The following is a 22,034-nucleotide window of genomic DNA, read 5'->3' as shown; positions in this document are numbered from 1 at the left end:
AGCCCGAGTTGAGACCATTTAGATCTCTTTCCTGCATGTCAGGGAATTTTTGGTAAACTAACTTAGATATAAAACCAAATGGGATATGATTGCCATGTTGTATAATAAAAAGAGATGGCTTTGAAAGAAATTTACTCAGAAAATAAGTTTCAGAGTCAAAAGCATGGTCTGGTGCAAGAACTATGGGAAACCAAACAGCATTTGATGATCTCCATAGCCTCACCTAGAAACGGCATCCATGTCCCTTTGGTGTCCTTGTCTGATAAAGGTCAAGGCACCTCCACCGGGCCTTTCTAGGAGTTGGTCAGACCCAGGTCCTCCAGTCAGTGATGAGCACAGCTCCGCTTCAACAAGCTGCAAGCCTGCTGCTCACCCCACACCTGAGAGCCCAGACAGATTCAAAACAACCAGCTAATTAAACCTGGAGCACCAAGCTATCATCATCCGAGATTCATGGGCATCCAACAAGCAGAAGAACCAGCAATGCGGCATTCAGCAACAGCTGTCACCTGCTGTAATGTTCTTTAATTATCTTAAAATCTCTAAGAACTGACAAATGGGTGACAAAATGCAATTTTCTGTGTCAGGAAGCGAGAGACAAGCCTGTGTTACTTTGATGAGAGGAAATACTGTAAAATCATCTCTCTCAGTGCTTCTTCTTGGGGAAGGGAGACTGTTGTCACTCAAATCTCGTCTGTAAACACACTCATTACAGGCCTCCTGGAGGGCCATGTTTCCTTCTTTATAGAGATTAAATGGGAAAGGCCAGAATGGGCATCGGGCTATGCCAAGCTGTCGCCTGGCCCAGCTCCTGTCCCAGCCCCACAATGATACTTACTTCCTCCCGTGGAGATGCATTCCTGGGGTGGACCATTAGCCACGACTGACCCGAGTTTCCTGGAATCACAGCACGCCTCTTGCCACAAATTTCTCCAGGTGCCTGTCCAAATTGTGACCTAATCCCTTTAGGTTGCAGTGATGTTTATTATGACCTCCATGAAGATTGCCAGTGGTCCCTAATTTCTGTTTTGGTTGTCACATTCTACTGAATTTGCATGAAGACATCCTTTGTTCCTTTGAGGCAAGTTTCCTCCTACAATGTCCACAGCTCCTCCAGCCTTTGTAGGTAAAAAATGTTCATGAGAACACAAAATTAATTGTAGAAAGAAGGTCACTGCATAGTAAACGGCTCTTAACATCAGTTGAAAACCACATCATCTATATAGAGTAGTAGGGCACTCATAAGCCAAGAGCATTGCACTACTCATGGTCACAGAAATAAAACAGAAAAATATGGGCTGGCTCACGTTGGGTGAGAGTATAAGACAGCTCTTAGAGCTTGAGAAAAACATGTATTAACAGTGTGTTACAACAGCTTGTTATGTACAGTGAAAACTGATTTGTGTGTGTGCAGTTTTTTTAAGTATTTGAGAGACAAATAGCATAACCAATCAACATGCTAGTGTCTGTTACCAGACATGAGCAATCTAAAAGGATCACTAAAAATTCTCAAAACATACAGTATTTGTGATTTGTTCATAAAATGTGCATAAACATGGGATGTCTGGGTGGCTCAGTCGGTTGAGCGTCCGACTTCGGCTCAGGTCATGATCTCACAGCTCATGAGTTTGAGCCCTGCATCGAGCTCTGTGCTGACAGCTCAGAGCCTGGAGCCTGCTTTGGATTCTGTGTCTCCCTCTCTCTCTGCCCCTACTCTGCTCACGCTCTGTCTCTCTCTCAAAAATAAACATTAATTTTAAAAAATGTGCGTAGACATATTGATGCACGTAACAATGATTGTAAGCTCTGGTTATATTTTTGAACCAACCAAACAAGGTTTTTTTTAAGTTTAGTTATTTATTTTGAGAGGGGGAGAGAGGCAGAGAGAGAGAGAGAGAGAGAGAGAGAGAGAGAGAGGGAATCCCAAGCAGGCTGCGTACTGTTAGCGTGGAGCCCAAAGCAGGGCTCAAACTCATGAACCGTGAGATCATGACCTGCAAAACCAACAATTGGATGCTCAACCAACTGAGCCACCCAGGCACCCATATATTAAGGTTTTTAATTAGAGTGTCAATAGCTGATCAGTGAACATTCCTGCCCACTAATTATAATACAACCATTTATATTTTGTATTTAGATTTATTTTATGCAATTAGCGCATTATTTTTAATATCTATTAATAGTTAAATTAGACTGTTTTTGTGATCTCTGAGATATAAGCTCTCTGGAGACAAGGCCAAGATCTGTCAAGAGGTTTGTTAATGGTATTCTGATGTTAATATTAGCAACATTTGGTATTTGATAATTTTGATAATAGAGAAAAGTCGACTGTTTTCTCCAAGGCCATGTAGTCAACTTCATTCAGTTTTTTCTTTCCTATTTTCAATCTCATTACTCATTCCATCACAGCATCTCACCTTATCACTTCAGAGCACAGGGGTCCAGGTATCTCAGTGTTTAGTATTCTATTGAAATAGAACGTGAAATGGTCATGCCATTAATCTAATGAAATGAGAGAAGATATTTATGTTCTCCAGTTGACCTCCAGTGAAAACTGAGGCAGAGCATGAAGTTGATCCCGAAGAAGGTATAGCACCAATGAGTAAATTAATTAAAAAAAAAAAAAGAAAAGAAAAGGGTGGAATCTATGGATTCAGAGAGACTTAAAAACTGTATTAACCAAGTGTAATAAGGAGCAGTTTAGGTCCTTATTATTTTCCCCCAGTGGAAGGAAGGAAGGAAGGAAGGAAGGAAGGAAGGAAGGAAGGAAGGAAGGAAAGGGGGGAGTGATGGAGAGAGGGAAGGGGGGGCAGAAGGAGGGAGGAAGGAAGGAAGGAAGGAGGAAGGAAGGAGGAAGGAAGGAAGGAAGGAAGGAAGGAAGGAAGGAAGGAAGAGACAGAAAGAAAGAAAGAAAGAAAGAAAGAAAGAAAGAAAGAAAGAAAGAAAGAAAAGGGAAAGAAAAGGAAAAGAAAGAAAGAAAGAAAGAAAGAAAGGGAAGGAGGGAGGATGAAAGGAGGGAAGGAGGGAGAGGAGGAAGGGAGGGAGGGAGGGAGAAAGGAAGGAAAGAAGAAAGAGAAGAAGAAAGAAAGAAAGAAAGAAAGAAAGAAAGAAAGAAAGAAAGAAAAGGAAGGAAAGAAAGAAGGGAAGGAAAAGAAAGAAAGGGAAGGAGGGAGGGAGAGGGGGAAGGGAGGGAGGGAGGGAAAAAGGAGAGAAGAAAGAAAGAAAGAAAGAAAGAAAGAAAGAAAGAAAGAAAGAAAAGGAGGGAGGAATAAAGGAAGGAGGGAGGGAGAGGGGGAAGAGAGGGAGGGAGGGAGAAAGGAAGGAAAGAAGAAAGAGAAGAAAGAAACAAAGAAAAGGAAGGAAGGGAAGGAAGAGAGAGAAAGAAAGAAAGAAACAAAGAAACAAAGAAAGAAAGAAAAGGAGGGAAGAAGGGAGGAAGAGAGGAAGAAAGAAAGAAAGAAAGAAAGAAAGAAAGAAAGAAAGAAAAGGAGGGAAGAAGGGAGGAAGAGAGGAAGAAAGAAAGAAAGAAGGAAAGAAAGAAAGAAAGAAAGAAAGAAAGAAAGAAAGAAAGAAAGAAAGAAAAGGGGGAGGAAGAAAGGGAGGGAGAGAGGGAGGAAAGAAAGGGTGGAGGAAGTAAGGGAGGGAGAGAAAAGAAAAGAAAAGAAGACAGGAAAATTCATAAAAGGACTAAGCCCTTGATTGTATTAACTATTGTTAATAATTTCAACATAATAATGAAATTACTTTTATATTTTATATATACTGAAATGCTTATAAACAAAATATAATTTATTTAAAATTCATCCATAGGGAGTGCTGTGAGATATGGGTGAATTTATTTTTGACACACAATTTTTGAACCAGGGTGATGCACTTGTGGCTGATCACTGTACTATTCCATCTTTATACATGCTTGAAACTTTCATAACCAGAAAATTGAAAAGAAATAAAAAATAAAACACATGATTTGGCTTGTGGTCCAGAACCACATATTTTTTTTATTCCAATGGGCTAATTAGATCCTATTTAGAACTGAATGTGGTTTGTATAAAATGCAGAATTTGGCACAACCTAATTAATCCACCGTCCCACTCATGAGAAAAGGGAAGAAGACGCTCACAGCTTTTCCCAGCAGCTCCTAAGAAATGTCGAAGGCCAGGTTTGCAGGAGTCCATGGCTTCCCACCGCCTGTATCTTCAGGGTGGTACCTGAGGTACGTGTCTGCACATCTGCACGGCGGGCTGGAAGTGCTGAGGAAGGAGCAGCCCAAGGAAGAGTCCTCAACAAACGACTATCAAGAGTTGTTCTACACATACCACAGCTTCATAGCCTATTTCCTAGTCAATTCTGAAGTATGTGCTTTGCGGTTTCCCAGAGATTCCTTGTGGATAATGCTCCAGTAGGCCATATGGCATCTGGCCTCAGGGCTCACCTTTCAGTTGGTTCCCTTCCATTCTTCCCTTCCTACCAGTGTCCTACCAGTGTCCCCTTGGCTGCCCTACTTCACATCTCAGGGTCTGCTTTGGGGAGAACCTGAACTAAGAAAAATAAATACAAGAAGTGGACTTTCCTTAAAAATAAATTTATTTAAAAATATCAGGGGCACCTGGGTGGTTCAGTCGGTTAAGTGGCCGACTTCCTGATCTCATGAAGTTCGAGCCCCACGTCGGGCTCTGTGCTGACAGCTCAGAGCCTGGAACCTGCTTCAGATTCTGTGTCTCCCTCTCTCTCTGCCCCTCCCCCGCTCATGCTCCATCTGTCTCTCTCTCCCTCTCTCTCTCTCTCTTGCTCGCTCTCTCTCAAAAATAAAAAACATCAAGACAGCATGGTATTGGCACAACAACAGACACATGGACCAATGGAATAGAATAGAAAGTCCAGAATTAGACCCACAAAAGTATGGCCAACTAATCTTTGACAAAGCAGGAAAGAATGTCCAATGGAAAAAAGACAGTCTCTTTAGCAAATGGTGCTGGGAGAGCTGGACAGCAACATGCAGAAGTTTGAAACTAGACCACTTTCTTACACCATTCACAAAAATAAACTCAAAATGGATAAAGGACCTGAATGTGAGACAGGAAACCATCAAAACCCTAGAGGAGAAAGCAGGAAAAAAATCTCTCTGACTTCAGCCGCAGCAATTTCTTACTTGACACATCTCCAAAGGCAAGGGAATTAAAAGCAAAAATGAACTATTGGGACCTCATGAAGATAAAAAGCTTCTGCACTGCAAAGGAAACAATCAACAAAACTAAAAGGCAACCCATGGAATGGGAAAAGATATTTGCAAATGACATATCGGACAAAGGGCTAGTATCCAAAATCTATAAAGAGCTCACCAAACTCCACACCCGAAAAACAAATAATCCAGTGAAGAAATGGGCAGAAAACATGAATAGACACTTCTCTAAAGAAGACATCCGGATGACCAACAGGCACATGAAAAGATGCTCAACGTCGCTCCTCATCAGGGATACAAATCAAAACCACACTCAGATACCACCTCACGCCGGACAGAGTAGCTAAAATGAACAAATCAGGAGACTATAGATGCTGGCGAGGATGTGGAGAAATGGGAACCCTCTTGCACTCTTGGTGGGAATGCAAACTGGTGCAGCCACTCTGGAAAACAGTGTGAAGGGTCCTCACTATGACCCAGCAATAGCACTGCTCGGAATTTACCCAAGGGATACAGGAGTACTGATGCATAGGGGCACTTGTACCCCAATGTTTGTAGTAGCACTTTCAACAATAGCCAAATTATGGAAAGAGCCTAAATGTCCATCAACTGATGAATGGATAAAGAAATTGTGGTTTATATATACAATGGAATACTACTTGGCACTGAGAAAGAATGAAAGATGGCCTTTTGTAGCAATCTGCATGGAACTGCAGAGTGTTATGCTAAGTGAAATAAGTCATACAGAGAAAGACAGATACCATATGTTTTCACTCTTATGTGGATCCTGAGAAACTTAAAAGAAGACCATGGGAGAGGGGAAGGGGAAAAAAAAGGTACAGAGAGGGAAGGAGGCAAACCATAAGAGACTCTTAAAAACTGAGAATAAACTGAGGGTTGATGGGGGGTGGGAGGGAGGGGAAAGTGGGTGATGGGCATTGAGGAGGGCACATGTTGGGATGAGCACTGGGTGTTGTATGAAAACCAATTTGACAATAAATTTCATATTTAAAAAAATAAAATTAAATAAAAAAATAAAAAAATGTTTGAATTACTATGGAATAATAATAACAAAAATTTAAATATGCTAACACATACTGAGTATTTACCATAGGCCATGGCATATATATATATATATATATATATATATATATATATATATACATACACACACACACATATATATATGCATATATATATGCACACACACACATATATATCTAATAAACACATATATATAATTTCTATAGATATATAATGTATAATTTATATACTAAATATGTTTATTATATATATGTATCTCCTTTGACATTCAGTTTCTTTATTTTACAGACAAAAGAGATATTAAGCTGACCAAGCTCATACAGCTAGTAAATGATGGAGTTGATAATAATATTCTTACTATTTTTTTGTTAAAATGATGTTGATACTGATAGTTGTTTTGGGGAGAGTTTGAGGAGGGGGAGTGTGTATGCTATAATATTCTCACTTGGCAAAATATGTACTAGTCCTTCCCACTAAAATAAATATGAAAACGGGGCACCTGAGTGGCTCAGTTAGTTAAGATACCTGATGCTTGATTTTGGCCCAGGTCATGATCTCACAGTTTGTGAGTTCAAGCCCTACATCAGGCTCTGCACTGACAGTGTGGAGTCTGCTTGGGATTCTCTCTCTCACTCTCTCTCTCTCTCTCTCTCTGCCCCTTTAAAAAGATAAACTTAAAAATAAATAAACGTTTAAATAAATAAAATCATTTAAATAAACTTTAAAAAATAAAATAAATATGAAAATAACCAGGAAACTATTACAGCCACATCTTCTGAGAAGGAATATAAGCAAATGAATAGTCCTTTTATCCAAACTTCCCTCCCCATCATAATGATGCTATTTTTTTCTTCTGGAATGAAACATTTTTAAAAAAGAATGCAGAGGAAATGTATTCCAATAGGGATAATTCCATCACTCCAGTTTTCCTTCCTACAGAGAAGAAAGCCTTCCTGAAATTAAAGATGTGACCACTAACAGAGCACCAAAGACAGCTTAAGATAACTCAAATCACCACATCACCAGAACGGAGCTGAACCTCAACCTGTAGCTGGCTCTGAGATCTGCCCAGCTGTTAGTCAAAGGACATCTCCATTTAAAACAGAAATACATCTGGGACGCCTGGGTGGTTCAGTTGGTTAGGCAACCGACTTCGACTCAGGTCATGATCTCACAGTTTGTGAGTTCGAGCCCCGCGTCAGGTTCTGTGCTTACAGCTCAGAGCCTGGAGCCTGCTTTGGATTCTGTGTCTCTCCCTCTCTCTGTCCCCTCCCCTGCTCACACTCTGTGCCTCTCTGTCTCTCAATAATAAATAAACATTAAAAAAAATTTTTTTAACAGAAATACATCAAATGCAAATGATCAGTGATACTGGGGGAAATGTTTTATACCATATACCAAAAGAAGTAAAAGCTATTCCAAATGATGTCTGGCTCTAGGATGTTGTCATCCTGGACAGCACGAACTAAAATGATTCATTCTAAGATCTTGCCATTGTGACAAAATGGATGGACCTAGAGGGTATTAGGCTAAGCAAAATAAATGAGAGAGAAAAACAAATACCATATGATTTCACTTACATGTGGAACCTAAGAAACAAAACAAATGAACCAATAAAAAAAAAAAAAAAAAAAAAAAAAAAAAAAAAACAGACTTATAAATACAGAGACCAAACTGATGGTTGCCAGGGGTGGAGGGAGGATGGGAGAAACAGGTGGGGGGATTAAGAAGTATGGACTTGTACTTACAAAATAAAAAAGCCACGGAGATAAAATATAGGGACTATAGTCAATAATACTGTAATAACACTGTTTGGTGACAGATGGTAACTACATTTATCGTGGTGAGCACTGTATAATATAACGAATTGTTGAATCACTATGGTGTACACCTGAAACTAATATAACATTGTATGTCAACTATACTTCAATAATAAAAACTTAGGTAAATAAATAAATAAAATTATTCATTCTTAGATGTGAGTGTTCTCTGCTCTAAGAAAACCCCACAGGAATACTCATGTGAGTGAGAGCATTTTTATATTTGTAAAACTTGTCAGGCAGTGGATGGTAATATGTATCAAAATGTAAATATGTTTACATTTGGACTTGGAATTAAATGAACAGAGATAACAAATATATAAATACGTATTTATAAGATTTCTTATTAAATTAATACTCTTCGTAGCACAAAACCAAAAGAAAGAACTAAATTGCACAGAGTCTTGACCAAATAAGGTATACTATATATATATATAATACATATGTATATATATACACATATTATATATATGTATATATATAATATATATAATATATTATATATATATACATATATATATAAAATGGAATCACAGGCATCCATTGCGAAGAAGGAATGATGTTATATAGGAAAAGTATTCATCATTAGGCATGGAAAGTGTATTACCAGAGAACACAGTTAGTGGAGGCTCTTTACATTCTAAAGAACTTTGCATAACAAATTGTGGGTAGTTTTATCTCTTCAAGTAAGATTAAGTAAGTTTTCCCTTTAAACTTTGTTAATTTTATTATATTACAAGTGTATATTTTACATCAGTTTTTTTACACTTTTACAACCAACAGAAAGTAAAGATGTTCTGAAAATATAAAAAGGCAATATAACAAAAAAGAAACTGAGTTTACCTGTGATATTATTACCCTAACAAGGAGATTCCGTCCTCGACAAAATTACTTGTCAAAAGGTATCTTGAAGAATGAATTGTGTTGGTGCCTTTATACTTAGTCGCAGATTATAGCCTCTATGACTTAGGGTGCTAGGAACAGAGAAATTCAAGATTGAATTCTTAAAGGCTTTGTCAAAAAGTGAAAAGAAGAATTTATATCACTGCAAATATTATAAGTTGGAAAAAACATAAATCTGCAAAACTCCCATTTAAAGACAATTTATACAAGCCTATGTCCATAGTTGTTCAAAACAGAGTCAAATGTAATTGTCACAACCAGCTTACCGCAGGCCCCTTTGGAGTCCACATCATAGCTGAGTATCATCAGGGTACATTACACCTTCATACACAGCAAAGCAGTAGCACCAAAGAACAAAGATAATGGATCGGAATCTTAAGGAAGGAGGATAGAAGTCTTAGGCAAGATGTAGATAAGTATCATGCCTGTTGACTTATGCTCCAGCCTTCTGCTTTTTGTTCTATTAAGTCTATTTTATTATTTAACTTCCTTTTGCATAACCAAAGAAGAGATCTTTATAAGTCTTTGGCACCCTCTTTTGGACAATCTGATTATTCCAAAACTGAAATTTGTTTCAATGACATGGATTTCTGAGTATGTTACAGGCAAACTGAAATTAAACATATATTATTACTTTGAATATTTTTGTCCTTTATAACTAATAGACTTTACTTTTAAAGCAGTTTTAGATTTGCAGAAGAACCGAGCAGATAATACAAAGCTCCCACACACTCCCCTCTCTCAGAGTTTCCTCTTTTATTAACAACTTGGATTAGTATGGTACATTTGCTAAAATTAATTAAACAGTATGAGTATATTATTATTAAATAAAAACCCATAATTTATAGTAAAGTTGTACATTTCTATGGACTTTAACAGATTTCATACACCCACCAATATAGCGTCACAGAGAACAGCTTCATTGTCTTGTGCCTCAATTTCATCCTTCCTCTCTCCCCTCCAACCACTGATCTTTTTTATCTCTATGTTTTTCTATGTCTCTACAGTTTTCCAGAAAGACATACAGTGGAATAATAAAATGTGTATTCTTTTCAGACTCATTTATTTCACTTAGCAATATGCATTGAAGAGTCTTCCATATCTTTTTGTGGTTTGATAGTTCATTTTCTTTTGTCCCCGAATAATATTTCACTGTATGGATATACCAAAGTTTGTTCATCCATTCCCTATTGATGAACATTTTGACTGCTTCCAGAGTGGTCAATTAGGAATAAGACTGCTATAAACATTTATGTTCAGGGGTTTTTTTGAGTGTGTTAATGGATACAAGTTGTCAACTCAGTTGGGTAAATACCAAGAAGTTTGCTGGTAAGACCATGCTTAGAAACTACCCAACTATCTTCCAAAGAGGCTGTGCCATTTTGTATTACCACCATCAATGAATGAGCATTCCTGGGAGTCTGTATTTTCACCAGCTTCTGATATTGTTGGATTTTAACCATGCACGTTAGGGATAGATCCTACTTAGCCACAATGCATAATCCTATTGGCTGTTAGATCCAATTTGCTAATATTTTACTGAGGACTTTTTGCATGTATGTCCAGAAGAGATGTGGGTCTGTTGTTTCCCATTTGTTTTATGATGTCTTTATCTGGTTTGGGGGATTAGTGTAATTCTAGCCTCATAGGATGTGTTGGAAAGTGTTCTCTTTGCTTCTCTTTTCTGGAAGAGGTTGTAGACAATTGGTGTCATATCTTCCTTAAATGTTTAGTAAAATTCACCACTGAATTCATATAGAACTGGCACTTTCAGCTTTGGAATTTTATTAAATACTGATTCAAAACTGTTAATAGATATCACCATAGTCAGATTATCTAGCTCTTCTTGTTTGAGTGTTGGTAGTTTTGCCCAATTGCTCCATTTTATCTAAATTACCAAACTTGTGGCATAGTGATGTATACAAATTCCTTTATTATCCTGTATTGTCTATGAGATGAATAAAGATCAGTTCTTTTTTTATTTGTTTTTAATTTATTTTTTTAATTTTACATGCAAGTTAGTTAGCATATAGTGCAACAACGATTTCAGGAATAGATTCCTTAATGCCCCTTATCCATTTAGCCCATCCCCCCTCCCACAACCCCTCCAGCAACCCTCTGTTTGTTCTCCCTATTTAAGAGTCTCTTATGTTTTGTCCCCCTCCCTGTTTTTATATTATTTTTGCTTCCCTTTTCTTATGTTCATCTGTTTTGTATCTTAAAGTCCTCAAATGAGTGAAATCATAGATATTTGTCTTTTGCGGACTAATTTCGCTTAGCATAATACCCTCTAGTTCCATCCACGTCATTGCAAATGGCAAGACGTCATTCTTTTTGATTGCCATTGTATATATATACCACATCTTCTTTATCCATTCATCCAGAGATGGACATTTGGGCTCTTTGCATACTTTGGCTATTGTCGACAGTGCTGCTGTAAACATTGGTGTGCATGTGTCCCTTCCGAACAGCATACCTGTATCCCTTGGATAAATGCCTAGTAGTGCAATTGCTGGGTCGTAGGGTAGTTCTATTTTTAATTTTTTGAGGAACCTCCATACTGTTTTCCAGAGTGGCTGCACCAGCTGGCATTTGCACCAGCAGTGCAAAAGAGACCCTCTTTCTCCACATCCTCACCAACATTGGTTGTTGCCTGAGTGGTTAGAGTTAGCCATTCTTACAGGGGTGAGGGGGGTATCTCATGGTGGTTTTGATTTGCATTTCCCTGATGATGAGTGATGTTGAGCATTTTTTTCATGTGTTCGGTTGGCCATCTGGGTGACTTCTTTGGAGAAGTGTCTATTCATGTCTTTTGCCCATTTCTTCACTGGATTGTTTGTTTTGGGGATGTTGAGTTTGATAAGTTCTGTACAGATTTTGGATACTAACCCTTTACCTGATATGTTGTTTGCAAATATCTTCTCCCATTCCATTGGTTGCCTTTTCATTTTGCTGATTTTTTCTTTCACTGTGCAGAAGGTCTTTATTTTGATGAGGTCCCAAAAGTTCATTTTTGCTTTTGTTTCCCTTGTCTCTGGAGATGTGCTGAGTAAGAAGTTGCTGCAGCCAAGGTCAAAGAGGTTTTCGCCTGCTTTCTTCTTGAAGATTTTGATGGTTTCCTGTCTCACATTCAGGTCCTTCGTCCATTTTGAGTTTATTTTTGTGTGTGGTGTAAGAAAGTGGTCCAGGTTCATTCTTCTGCATGCCGCTGTCCAGTTTTCCCAGCACCACTTGCTGAAGAGACTGTCTTGATTCCACTGGATATTCTTTCCTGCTTTGTCAAAGATTAGTTGGCCCTAAGTTTGTGGGTCCATTTTTGGGTTCCCTATTCTGTTCCATTGATCTGAGTGTCTGTTTTTGTGCCAAGTAATGATCAGTTCTATCAGTATTTTACTTCACGTATTTTGATGCTGTGTTGTTAGAAACAGGCATATTTTTTAAAATTTTTTAACGTTTATTTATTTTTGAGAGAGAGAGAACAAGCAGGGAAGGGGCAGAGAGAAGGGAGACACAGAATCTGAAACAGGCTCCAGGCTCTGAGCTGTCAGCACAGAGACAGACACAGGGCTCAAACTCACGAACCGTGAGATCATGACCTGAGCCAAATGGATGTTTAACTGACCGAGCCACACAGGCACCCCAGAAACATGTATATGAAGGATTATTCTGACTTCTTAGAGAATTGACCTTTTTTTCACTATGTAATACCTGTCTATAACCCTGACAAGTTTTGTTGCTCTGAAGTCTGCTTTGCCTAAAACATAGTTACTCCAGTTCTGTTTTGATTGATTTTAGCATGGTAGAACTTTCTACACCCCATCCCTCTTTATCTATCTGTGAGAGAGTGACAGAGCATGACCAGAGAGAGAGAGAGAGACACAGAATCCCAAGCAGGCTCCAGGCTCTGAGCTGTCAGCACAGGGCCCGATGTGGGGCTCGAACTCCCAAAACACGAGATCATGACCTGAGCCGAAGTTGGACGTTCAACCAACTGAGCCACCCAGGCGTCCCCTATCTGTGACCTTATATTTAAAATAGCTTATTTACGGGGCTCCTGGGTGGCTCAGTCGGTTAAGCATCCAACTTCGGCTCAGATCATGATCTCGCAGTCCGTGTGTTTGAGCCCCGCGTCGGGCTCTGTGCTGACAGCTCAGAGCCTGGAGCCTGTTTCAGATTCTGTGTCTCCCTTTCTCTGACCCTCCCCTGTTCATGCTCTCTCTCTGTCTCAAAAAAAAATAAATAAATGTTAAACAAAAATTAAAATAAAAAAATAAAATAGCTTATTTAGGGCCACCTGGGTGGCTCTGTTGGTTGAGCATCTGAATTCGGCTCAGGACATGATCTCACAGTTCCTGAGTTTGAGCCCCACATTGGGCTTCCTACTCTCAGTGCATAGCCTGCTTCAGATCTTCTGTTCTCCTCTCTCTCTGTCCCTCCCCCACTTGCACTCTCTCTCTCAAAAGTAAATAAAAAATTTTTTTTTTAAATTTTTAACAGGAGCACCTGGGTGGCTCATCGGTTGGGCATCTGACTTCGGCTCAGGTCATGATCTCACAGTCTGTGGGTTTGAGCCCCGTATCAGGCTCTGTGCTGACAGCTCAGAGTCTGGAGCCTGCTTCGGATTCTGTGTCTCCCTCTCTCTCTGGCTCTCCCCTGCTCAAGCTCTGTCTCAGTCTCTCTCAAAAATAAATAAACATTAAAAAATATTTAATAAAAAAATTAAAATGGCTTATTTATAGACAATATATAGCTGGGCATTGTTTTCTTATCCACTTTGACAGTCCTTGTCTTTTAATTGGTGTATTTAGACCATTCACATTTATTTTTAGTTTTTGTAATATTTATTTTTGAGAGAGAGAAATAGAGCACAAGTGGAAGAGGAACAGAGAGAGAGGGAGACATAGAATCCAAAGCAGGCTCTAGGCTCCAAGCTGTTAGCACAGAGCCCTACATGGGGCTCAAACCCACAAACTGTAAGAGTACGACCTGAGCCAAAGTTGACGCTTAACATACTGAGCCACCCAGACACCCCTAGACCATTCACATTTAAAGTGATGATTGACAGAGTTGGATTAAAATCTACCATATTTGTAACTATTTTCTATTTGTTACCCTTCTTTCATTCCTTTGCTTTAATCTCCCCTCTCTTTCTCCCTGTCTGGTTTTAACTGAGTATTTTATATTATTCCATTTTCTCTGCCCTCCAGCATATCAATTACACTTCTTTTTAAAATTATTTTCCTGGACTCATAGGGGAATATGGTGGCATAGGAGGATGCTGGGCTCACCTCGTCCTGCTGATCACTTAGATTCCACCCACAACTGCCTAAAAAACCCAGAAAACCACCAGAAGACTAGCAGAATTGACTCTCCAGAGCCAAGTGTAGACAAAAGGACCACAGAATAGGGTAGGAAGGGCAGAGAGGCAGTGCGTGCTACAGGGACTGCTGGGAGGGAGCCAGAGCGGTGGAGGGACAGCCCGACCGGCAAGGCAGAGTCCGAAGTCTGGCTTGCAAAAGCAGAGGGGCCGGACTCCTTGAGTTCTGACAGCCAGCGGGACTTACCATCTGGAATGTTAAAAGTCAACACCTCTGCTCTCGGAGAGCGGGGAGGGTGAGAGGACACCAGGAGGGAGACTTGTTGAGCCTGGGAAGACAGCTCAGCTTGGGCAGGGGAACAAAGGCCACCTTTGTGCCACTTCCCTCTCCCATCCCCCAGCCGAAATTCCAAAGGGAACCAGTTCCTGCCACTGAACTTGCTTGCACTGCCCAAACGCCCAATGCTGTGCTTCTCTGGATCCATCCCTCCAACGGGTCTGCCTGCCTCCCTCCCGGTGCTGCAGGGCCTCTCCCACAGGGGACCGCCAACGGCAAAGCCAGCTAAGTCTGCCCCTCCCTCCCCTGTGCACCTTGCAGACCCACCCTGGCTAATACACCGGATCCCATCAAAGCAGCACCACAAGCCTGGGAGTGTGCAAGTAGCCCAGACAGGGGCCACACCACTCTACAGTGAGTCCTGCACCTGGGAGAGGGGAAGATAAGGTACACACCAGTCTGACTGTGGCCCCAGCGGTGGGCTAGGGGCAGACATTGGGTCCGACTGCACCCCGCCCACCAACACAAGTTACTCTGGACAGTTTGGAGCCACCGCAGGGACTACCAAAATGATGAAACGGAAGAATTCTCCTCAAAAGAAACTCCAGGAAGTAGCAACAGCTAACGAATTGATCAAAAACGATTTAAGGAATATAACAGAACAAGAATTTAGAATAATAGTCACAAAATTAATCACTGGGCTTGAAAAAAGCATGGAGGACAGCAGAGAATCTATTGCTACAGAGATCAAGGGACTAAGAAATAGTCATGAGGAGCTAAAAATGCTATAAATGAGGTGCAAAATAAAATGGAGGCAGCCATAGCATGGATTGAAGAGGCAGAGGAGAGAATAGGTAAATTAGAAAATAAAATTATGGAAAAAGAGGAAGCTGAGAAAAAGAGAGATAAAAAAATCCAGGAGTATGAGGGGAGAATTAGAGAACTAAGTGATGCAATCAAATGGAACAATATCCATATCATTGGAATTCCAGAAGAAGAGAGAGAGAAAGGGGCTGAAGGTGTACTTGAACAAATCATAGCTGAGAACTTCCCTGATCTGGGGAAGGAAAAAGGCATTGAAAGCCAAGAGGCACAGAGAACTCCCTTCAGACATAACTTGAATCGATCTTCTGCACGACATATCATAGTAAAACTGGCAAAACACAAGGATAAAGAGAAAATTCTGAAAGCAGCTAGGGATAAACAGGCTCTAACTTACAAAGGTAGACACATAAGAATAGTGGCAGACCTATCTACTGAAACTTGGCAGGCCAGAAAGGAATGGCAGGAAATCTTCAATGTGATGAACGGAAAAAATATGCAGCTGAGAATCCTTTATCCAGCAAGTCTGTCATTCAGAATAGAAGGAGAGATAAAGGTTTTCCCAAACAAACAAAAACTGAAGGAATTCATCACCACTAAACCAGCCCTACGAGAGATCCTAAGGGGGATTCTGTGAGTGAAATGTTGCAAGGACCCAAAGTGCCAGAGACTCACTACAAGCATGAAACCTACAGATATCACAATGACTCTAAATCCATATCTTTCAATAATGACACTGAATGTAAATGGACTACATGCTCCAACCAAAAGACATAAGGTATCAGTAAAAAAGCAAGACCCACTATTTGATGTCTACAAGAGACTCCTTTTAGACCCGAGGACACCTTCAGATTGAAAGTGAGGGGATGGAGAACTATCTATCATGCTACTGGAAGCCAAAAGAAAGCTGGAGTAGCCATACTTATATCAGACAAACTAGACTTTAAATTAAAGGCTGTAACAAGAGACGAAGAAGGGCATTATATAATAATTACAGGGTCTATCCATCAGGAAGAGCTAACAATTATAAATGTCTATGCGCCGAATACCGGAGCCCACAAATATATAAAACAATTACTCATAAACATAAGCAACCTTATTGATAAGAATGTGGTCATTGCAGGGGACTTTAACACCCCACTTACAGAAATGGATAGATCATCTAGACACACGGTCAATAAAGAAACAAGGGCCCTGAATGATACATTGGATCAGATGGACTTGACAGATATATTTAGAACTCTGCATCCCAAAGCAACAGAATATACTTTCTTCTCGAGTGCACATGGAACGTTCTCCAAGATAGATCACATACTGGGTCACAAAACAGCCCTTCATAAGTATAAAAGAATTGAGATCATACCATGCACACTTTCAGACGACAATGCTATGAAACTTGAAATCAACCACAGGAAAAAGTCTGGAAAACCTCCAAAAGCATGGAGGTTAGAGAACACCCTACTATAGATGCTGGAGAGGACATGGAGAAACGGGAGCCCTCTTGCACTGTTGGTAGGAATGCAAATGGGTCCAGCTGCTCTGGAAAACAGTGTGGAGGTTCCTCAAAACATTAAAAATAGATCTACCCTATGACCCAGCAATAGCACTGCTAGGAATTTACCCAAGGGATACAGGAGTGCTGATGCATAGGGGCACTTGTACCCCAATGTTTGTAGTAGCACTTTCAACAATAGCCAAATTATGGAAAGAGCCTAAATGTCCATCAACTGATGAATGGATAAAGAAATTGTGGTTTATATATACAATGGAATACTACTTGGCACTGAGAAAGAATGAAAGATGGCCTTTTGTAGCAATCTGCATGGAACTGCAGAGTGTGATGCTAAGTGAAATAAGTCATACAGAGAAAGACAGATACCATATGTTTTCACTCTTATGTGGATCCTGGGAAACTTAACAGAAACCCATGGGGGAGGGGAAGGAAAAAAAAAAGAGGTTATAGTGGGAGAGAGCCAAAGCATAAGAGACTCTTAAAAACTGAGAATAAACTGAGGGTTGATGGGGGGTGGGAGGGAGGGGAAAGTGGGTGATGGGCATTGAGGAGGGTACATGTTGGGATGAGCACTGGGTGTTGTATGGAAACCAATTTGACAATAAATTTCATATTAAAAAAATAAATAAAATTATTTTCCTGGCTGCTGTAAAATTTGCAATACTTATTTACAAATAATTAAAATTCACTTTTAAATAACACTACCCCATCATGGGTACTACAGGTATCTTATAAAGAATAGTCCCAATTCCTTCCTCCTATCTTTGATAACATTGATGTCATTTATTTCACTTATAATCTCTAATATCACCCAATTCATTGTTTCTACTACTTGAACAGATAGATACCTATTACATCAATTAATAATAAAAATATCATGGGGCACCTGGGTGGCTCAGTCAGTTAAGTGTTGGACTCTTGATTTCGCCTCAGGTCGTGAACTCACAGTTTGTGAGACCGAGCCCCCCTACGCTACCAGTGTAGATCTTGCTTGGGATTCTTGCTCTCTCTCTCTCTCTCTCTCTCTGTCCTCCCCCACTCGTGCTCTCTCCCTCCCTCTCTCTCTCTCTCTCACTCAAAATAAGTAACTTTTTTGAAAATAATAAAAATATATTTTTCACCTTCATATAGTCCTTCTTTGATCGTCTTCCCTTCTTTATATATATCTGAGCTTCTGACCTACATCATTTTCCTTCTCTGAAGAACTTTTTGATATTTCTTGTAAGGCATGTCCACTATTAACAATTTTCTTCATTTTCCTTTCCCTGAGAAAGTAGTTTTTAATTTCTCTTTTATTTTTGAAAAATGGTTTCTCTGGATACAGAGTTCAGGGTTGTTGGGTCTTTAAAAAAAAAAAAAAACACTTTAAACATTTCACTGCACTCTCTTGTTTGCATGGTTTCTGACAAGGAGTCCAATATAATTCTTATAGGGGTCCCTCTATAGAGAAGTACCCCCCACCCTCCGACTTCTTTCTCTGTCTTTGGTTTTCTGTAGTTTGAATAAATATGCATAGGTGTAGTTTTTTGGTGTTTATCTTGCTTGGGGTTATCTAAGCTTCTTGGTTCTGTTACTTGGTGACTGTCATTTATTTGGAAAATTTTCAGCATTGTTACTTAAAGTATTTCTTCTGCTCCTTTTTCAGTTTTCCAGCTGTTACTCCATTATGTCTGTGTTACACCTTTTGTAATTGTCCTACAGCCCTTAGATATTTTGCTCCATTTTTTCATTCTTTTTTCAGTCTGGGAAGAGAGTATGGTGTTTGCTTTGACAGCATTTTTTATGAAGAAAATTTGATTCATAGATTTCACACTCATAGTCCTAACCCCCAGTATCTCAGAATGTGACTCTATTTGGAGACAGGGTCTTTAAAGAGGTAATTAAGTTAAAATGAGGTCACTGTGGTAGGTCCTAATCCAATAAAACTGGTTCCTTACAAGAAGAAATTAGTAGTTACAGAGGGAAAGCAACGTGAAGTCACAGGGAGAGGACATTCATGTACAAGCCAAAAAGAGAAGGCTTGGAAGAAACCAACCACACAGATACATTGATCTCAGATTTTTTGCCCCAGAATTGTGAGAAAATAAATTTCTGTTGCTTAAGCCACACTGTCTGTGGTACTTTCATGGCAGCCCTAGCAAACTAATACAAACACCAATCAGAGGATGTGCCTCCCTAAAAATAAGTTTTTTCAATGTACATTCATAGAACTACATTGCAGAAACAAACTTTCATTTTGAAACCATTTGTATTCTCTTTGGCTATGTAGAAATAAACAGGGAAAGTAATAAGAAGCAGGGGGGGGGAAAGTTAGACAGAAATGTGCCTGCCATCATACAGATTTCACATACCTCAAACAGCTGGCTGCTTCTGAGAGACTGGAAATTTTCACAATCCCCAAATAATACCATGATCAAAGCCAAGTCCATGAGGAGAGCTGAGGGGCTATGCGTAGGCTTTATGGTATCTCATCATTTTCAAAGTCTCACAGGGACTGGCCCACTTGCCCAAGCAAAAAGAGAAATCAGGTATAGGAGACTGGGTGATGAGGGGCACATGGGTGGCTCAGTCGGTTAGGTGTCCAAGTTCGGCCTAGGTAATGATCTCATGGTTCATGAGTTCAAACCCTGCGTTGGACTCTGTGCTTACAGCTCAGAGACTGGAGCCTGCTTCAGATTCTATGTCTCCCTCTCTCTCTGTCCCTCCCCTGCTCTCTCTCTCACACACAAAAATAAATAATAAAAACACGAAAAAAAGTGTAAGAAGACTGGGTGATGACACTCTGAAAAATTGCAAAGAAAGATTTGCACTACTTCTGCTCAAGCTCTAACCTGCAGTGAGACTTCAATTCCAAACTCAACTACCAACTAGAGTAAGAGGCCAGGCAATTCACTTCACTTAACAAATGGTGTCAGTTTTCTCATGTGTGAAACAAAAGGATCACTCCATTAGCCAACCTCTAAGGCTGTTAACAGCTCCCAAGCTTTACAAATAATAAAAGTAGAAGAGGATAACATCCAGTGAGAAAAATCTGGGATGATAGACTTAACAGAAGCTTGAGTCAACATGACTTGGACAAGTATGTATGAAAATAACCAAAGACAAAGCAGTGCTCTCACTGCACTGTAAGCCATGCAATTGAAGTGATAGCAGTGAAAATGTCAGAATAAGAACTTAAAATTTACCCCCTCATAAAAGCAATGAAAAAATAATGGCAAAAATGGTCAGAATCAACTTTTTTAAGCTCTTGATATTAAACAAAGACTTGTAGTAACCCAAGGAGTGTTTATTCAAGACCAAAAAAAAAAATGCTAGACAGTCATACAAACAGCAAGCTTTGTGGTGTTTTAACTTACTCTAGAACTATCCTCCGCTGCCCATCTCACCAGTAGCCTTAGAAACCAACAGTCTGCATCCCCGGTGCCAGAGAGAGCAAAGGACACCATCAGCAGACAAAACCCACAGAATGGGGATTGGCTATAATTTTTTTTAACTGGAAAATAACAAGTATTGACAAGGATTTGGAGAAGTTGGAATCCTCATATATTGCTGATGGGGATGAAAACGTGCACAGCTCTGATGAGAAAGAGTTTGGCTATTCCTCAAAAAGTGAAACATACAGTTACCATATGATTCAGCAATTCCACTCTTAGATATATACTCAAGAGAAATGCAAATATATGTTCACACAAAAACTTGTACACAAATGTTCATAGCATTATTCATTATAGCCAAAAAATGAAAGCAAAGCAAAGCAAATGTTAATCAACTTATAGATGGATAAATAAAATGTGGTATAGCTAGTGATAGTATGGAATACAATCCAGCCATAAAAAGAAATGAAATATTGACACTTGCTGCAACATAGATAAACCTTGATGTTTTTGCTAAGCCAGAGTAGCCGGGCACGTTTTATGACTCAGTTTATGCAAAATGTCCAGCACAGGTAAATCCATTGCAACAGAAAGTGTATTTGATGGTCAACTAATCTTCAACAAAGCAGAGAAGAATATCCAATGGAAAAAAGACAGTCTTTTCAACAAATGCTGTTGGGAAAACTGGACAGCCACATGCAGAAGAATGAACCTGGACCACTTTCTTACTCCACACACAAAAATAAGCTCAAAATAGATGCAGGACCTAAATGTGAGACAGGGAGCCATCTGAATCCTAGAGGAGACCACAGGCAGCACTATCGTTGACCTCTGGCATGGTGGCATTGTCTTACTAGACACACTGCTGGAGCAAGGGAAACAAAAGCAAAACCGAAGTATTTGTTCTTCATCAAGATAAAAACTTCTGCACTGTGAAGGAAACCTTCAACAATACTAAAAGGCAACCTATGCAATGGGAGAAGATAATTGCAAATGACATATCTGATAAAGGGTTAGTATCCAAAATCTGTAAAGAACTTATCAAACTCAACACCCAAAAGCCAAATAATCCAGTGGAGAAATAGGAAGAAGATATGAATAGACATTTTTCCAAAGAAGACATCCAAATGGCTAGTAGACACATGAAAAGATGTTCAATGTCACTCATCAGGGAGAGAGAAGTCAAAACTGCAATGAGATACCAACTCCACCTGTCAGAATGGCAAAAATTAACAACACAGGAAACAAGAGATGTTGACAAAGATGAGGAGAAAGGGAGAACCCTCTTACACTGTCGGTGGGAGTGCAAACTGGTGCAGCCACTCCAGAAAACAGTATGGAGCCTCCTCAAAAAGCTAAAAATAGAACTACCCTGTGACCCAGCAGTGGCACTACTAGGTATTTACCCAAAGGATACAAAAATACTGATTCAAAGGGGCACATGCACCCCAATGTTTATAGCAGCATTATCAACAATAGCCAAACTGTGGAAAGAGCCCAAATGTCCACTGACTGATGAATGGATAAAGAAGATGTGGTATATACATACATACATACATATATATACACATATATATACGTATATATGTATGTATATACACTCACATGCATACACACACAATAGAATATTACTCAGCCATCAAAAAGAATGAAATCTTACAATTTGCAATGATGTGGATAGAGCTAGATAGTATTACGCTAAGCAAAATTAGTCAGTCAGAGAAAGACAAATATCATATGATTTCACTCATGTAGAATTTAAGAAACAAGTAAAATAAATAAAAC

The 22,034-nt window shown here is 39.5% G+C and overlaps 1 protein-coding gene across 1 annotated transcript in view; it reads left to right on the top strand.

Moving 5' to 3' along the window:
- The first annotated feature begins 4,145 nt into the window (after positions 1 to 4,145).
- DUXB (double homeobox B) overlaps positions 4,146 to 22,034 on the top strand; it is a 55,277-nt gene continuing 37,388 nt past the window's right edge. The window contains 1 exon segment of the mRNA XM_042917920.1: positions 4,146 to 4,352. Within this exon segment, the coding sequence (XP_042773854.1) occupies positions 4,146 to 4,352 (207 nt within the window).

Source organism: Panthera leo, chromosome E2 (genome assembly GCF_018350215.1).
Source record: "Panthera leo isolate Ple1 chromosome E2, P.leo_Ple1_pat1.1, whole genome shotgun sequence".
Lineage (NCBI taxonomy): Eukaryota > Metazoa > Chordata > Mammalia > Carnivora > Felidae > Panthera > Panthera leo.
This window is presented reverse-complemented; position numbering and strand designations above follow the sequence as displayed.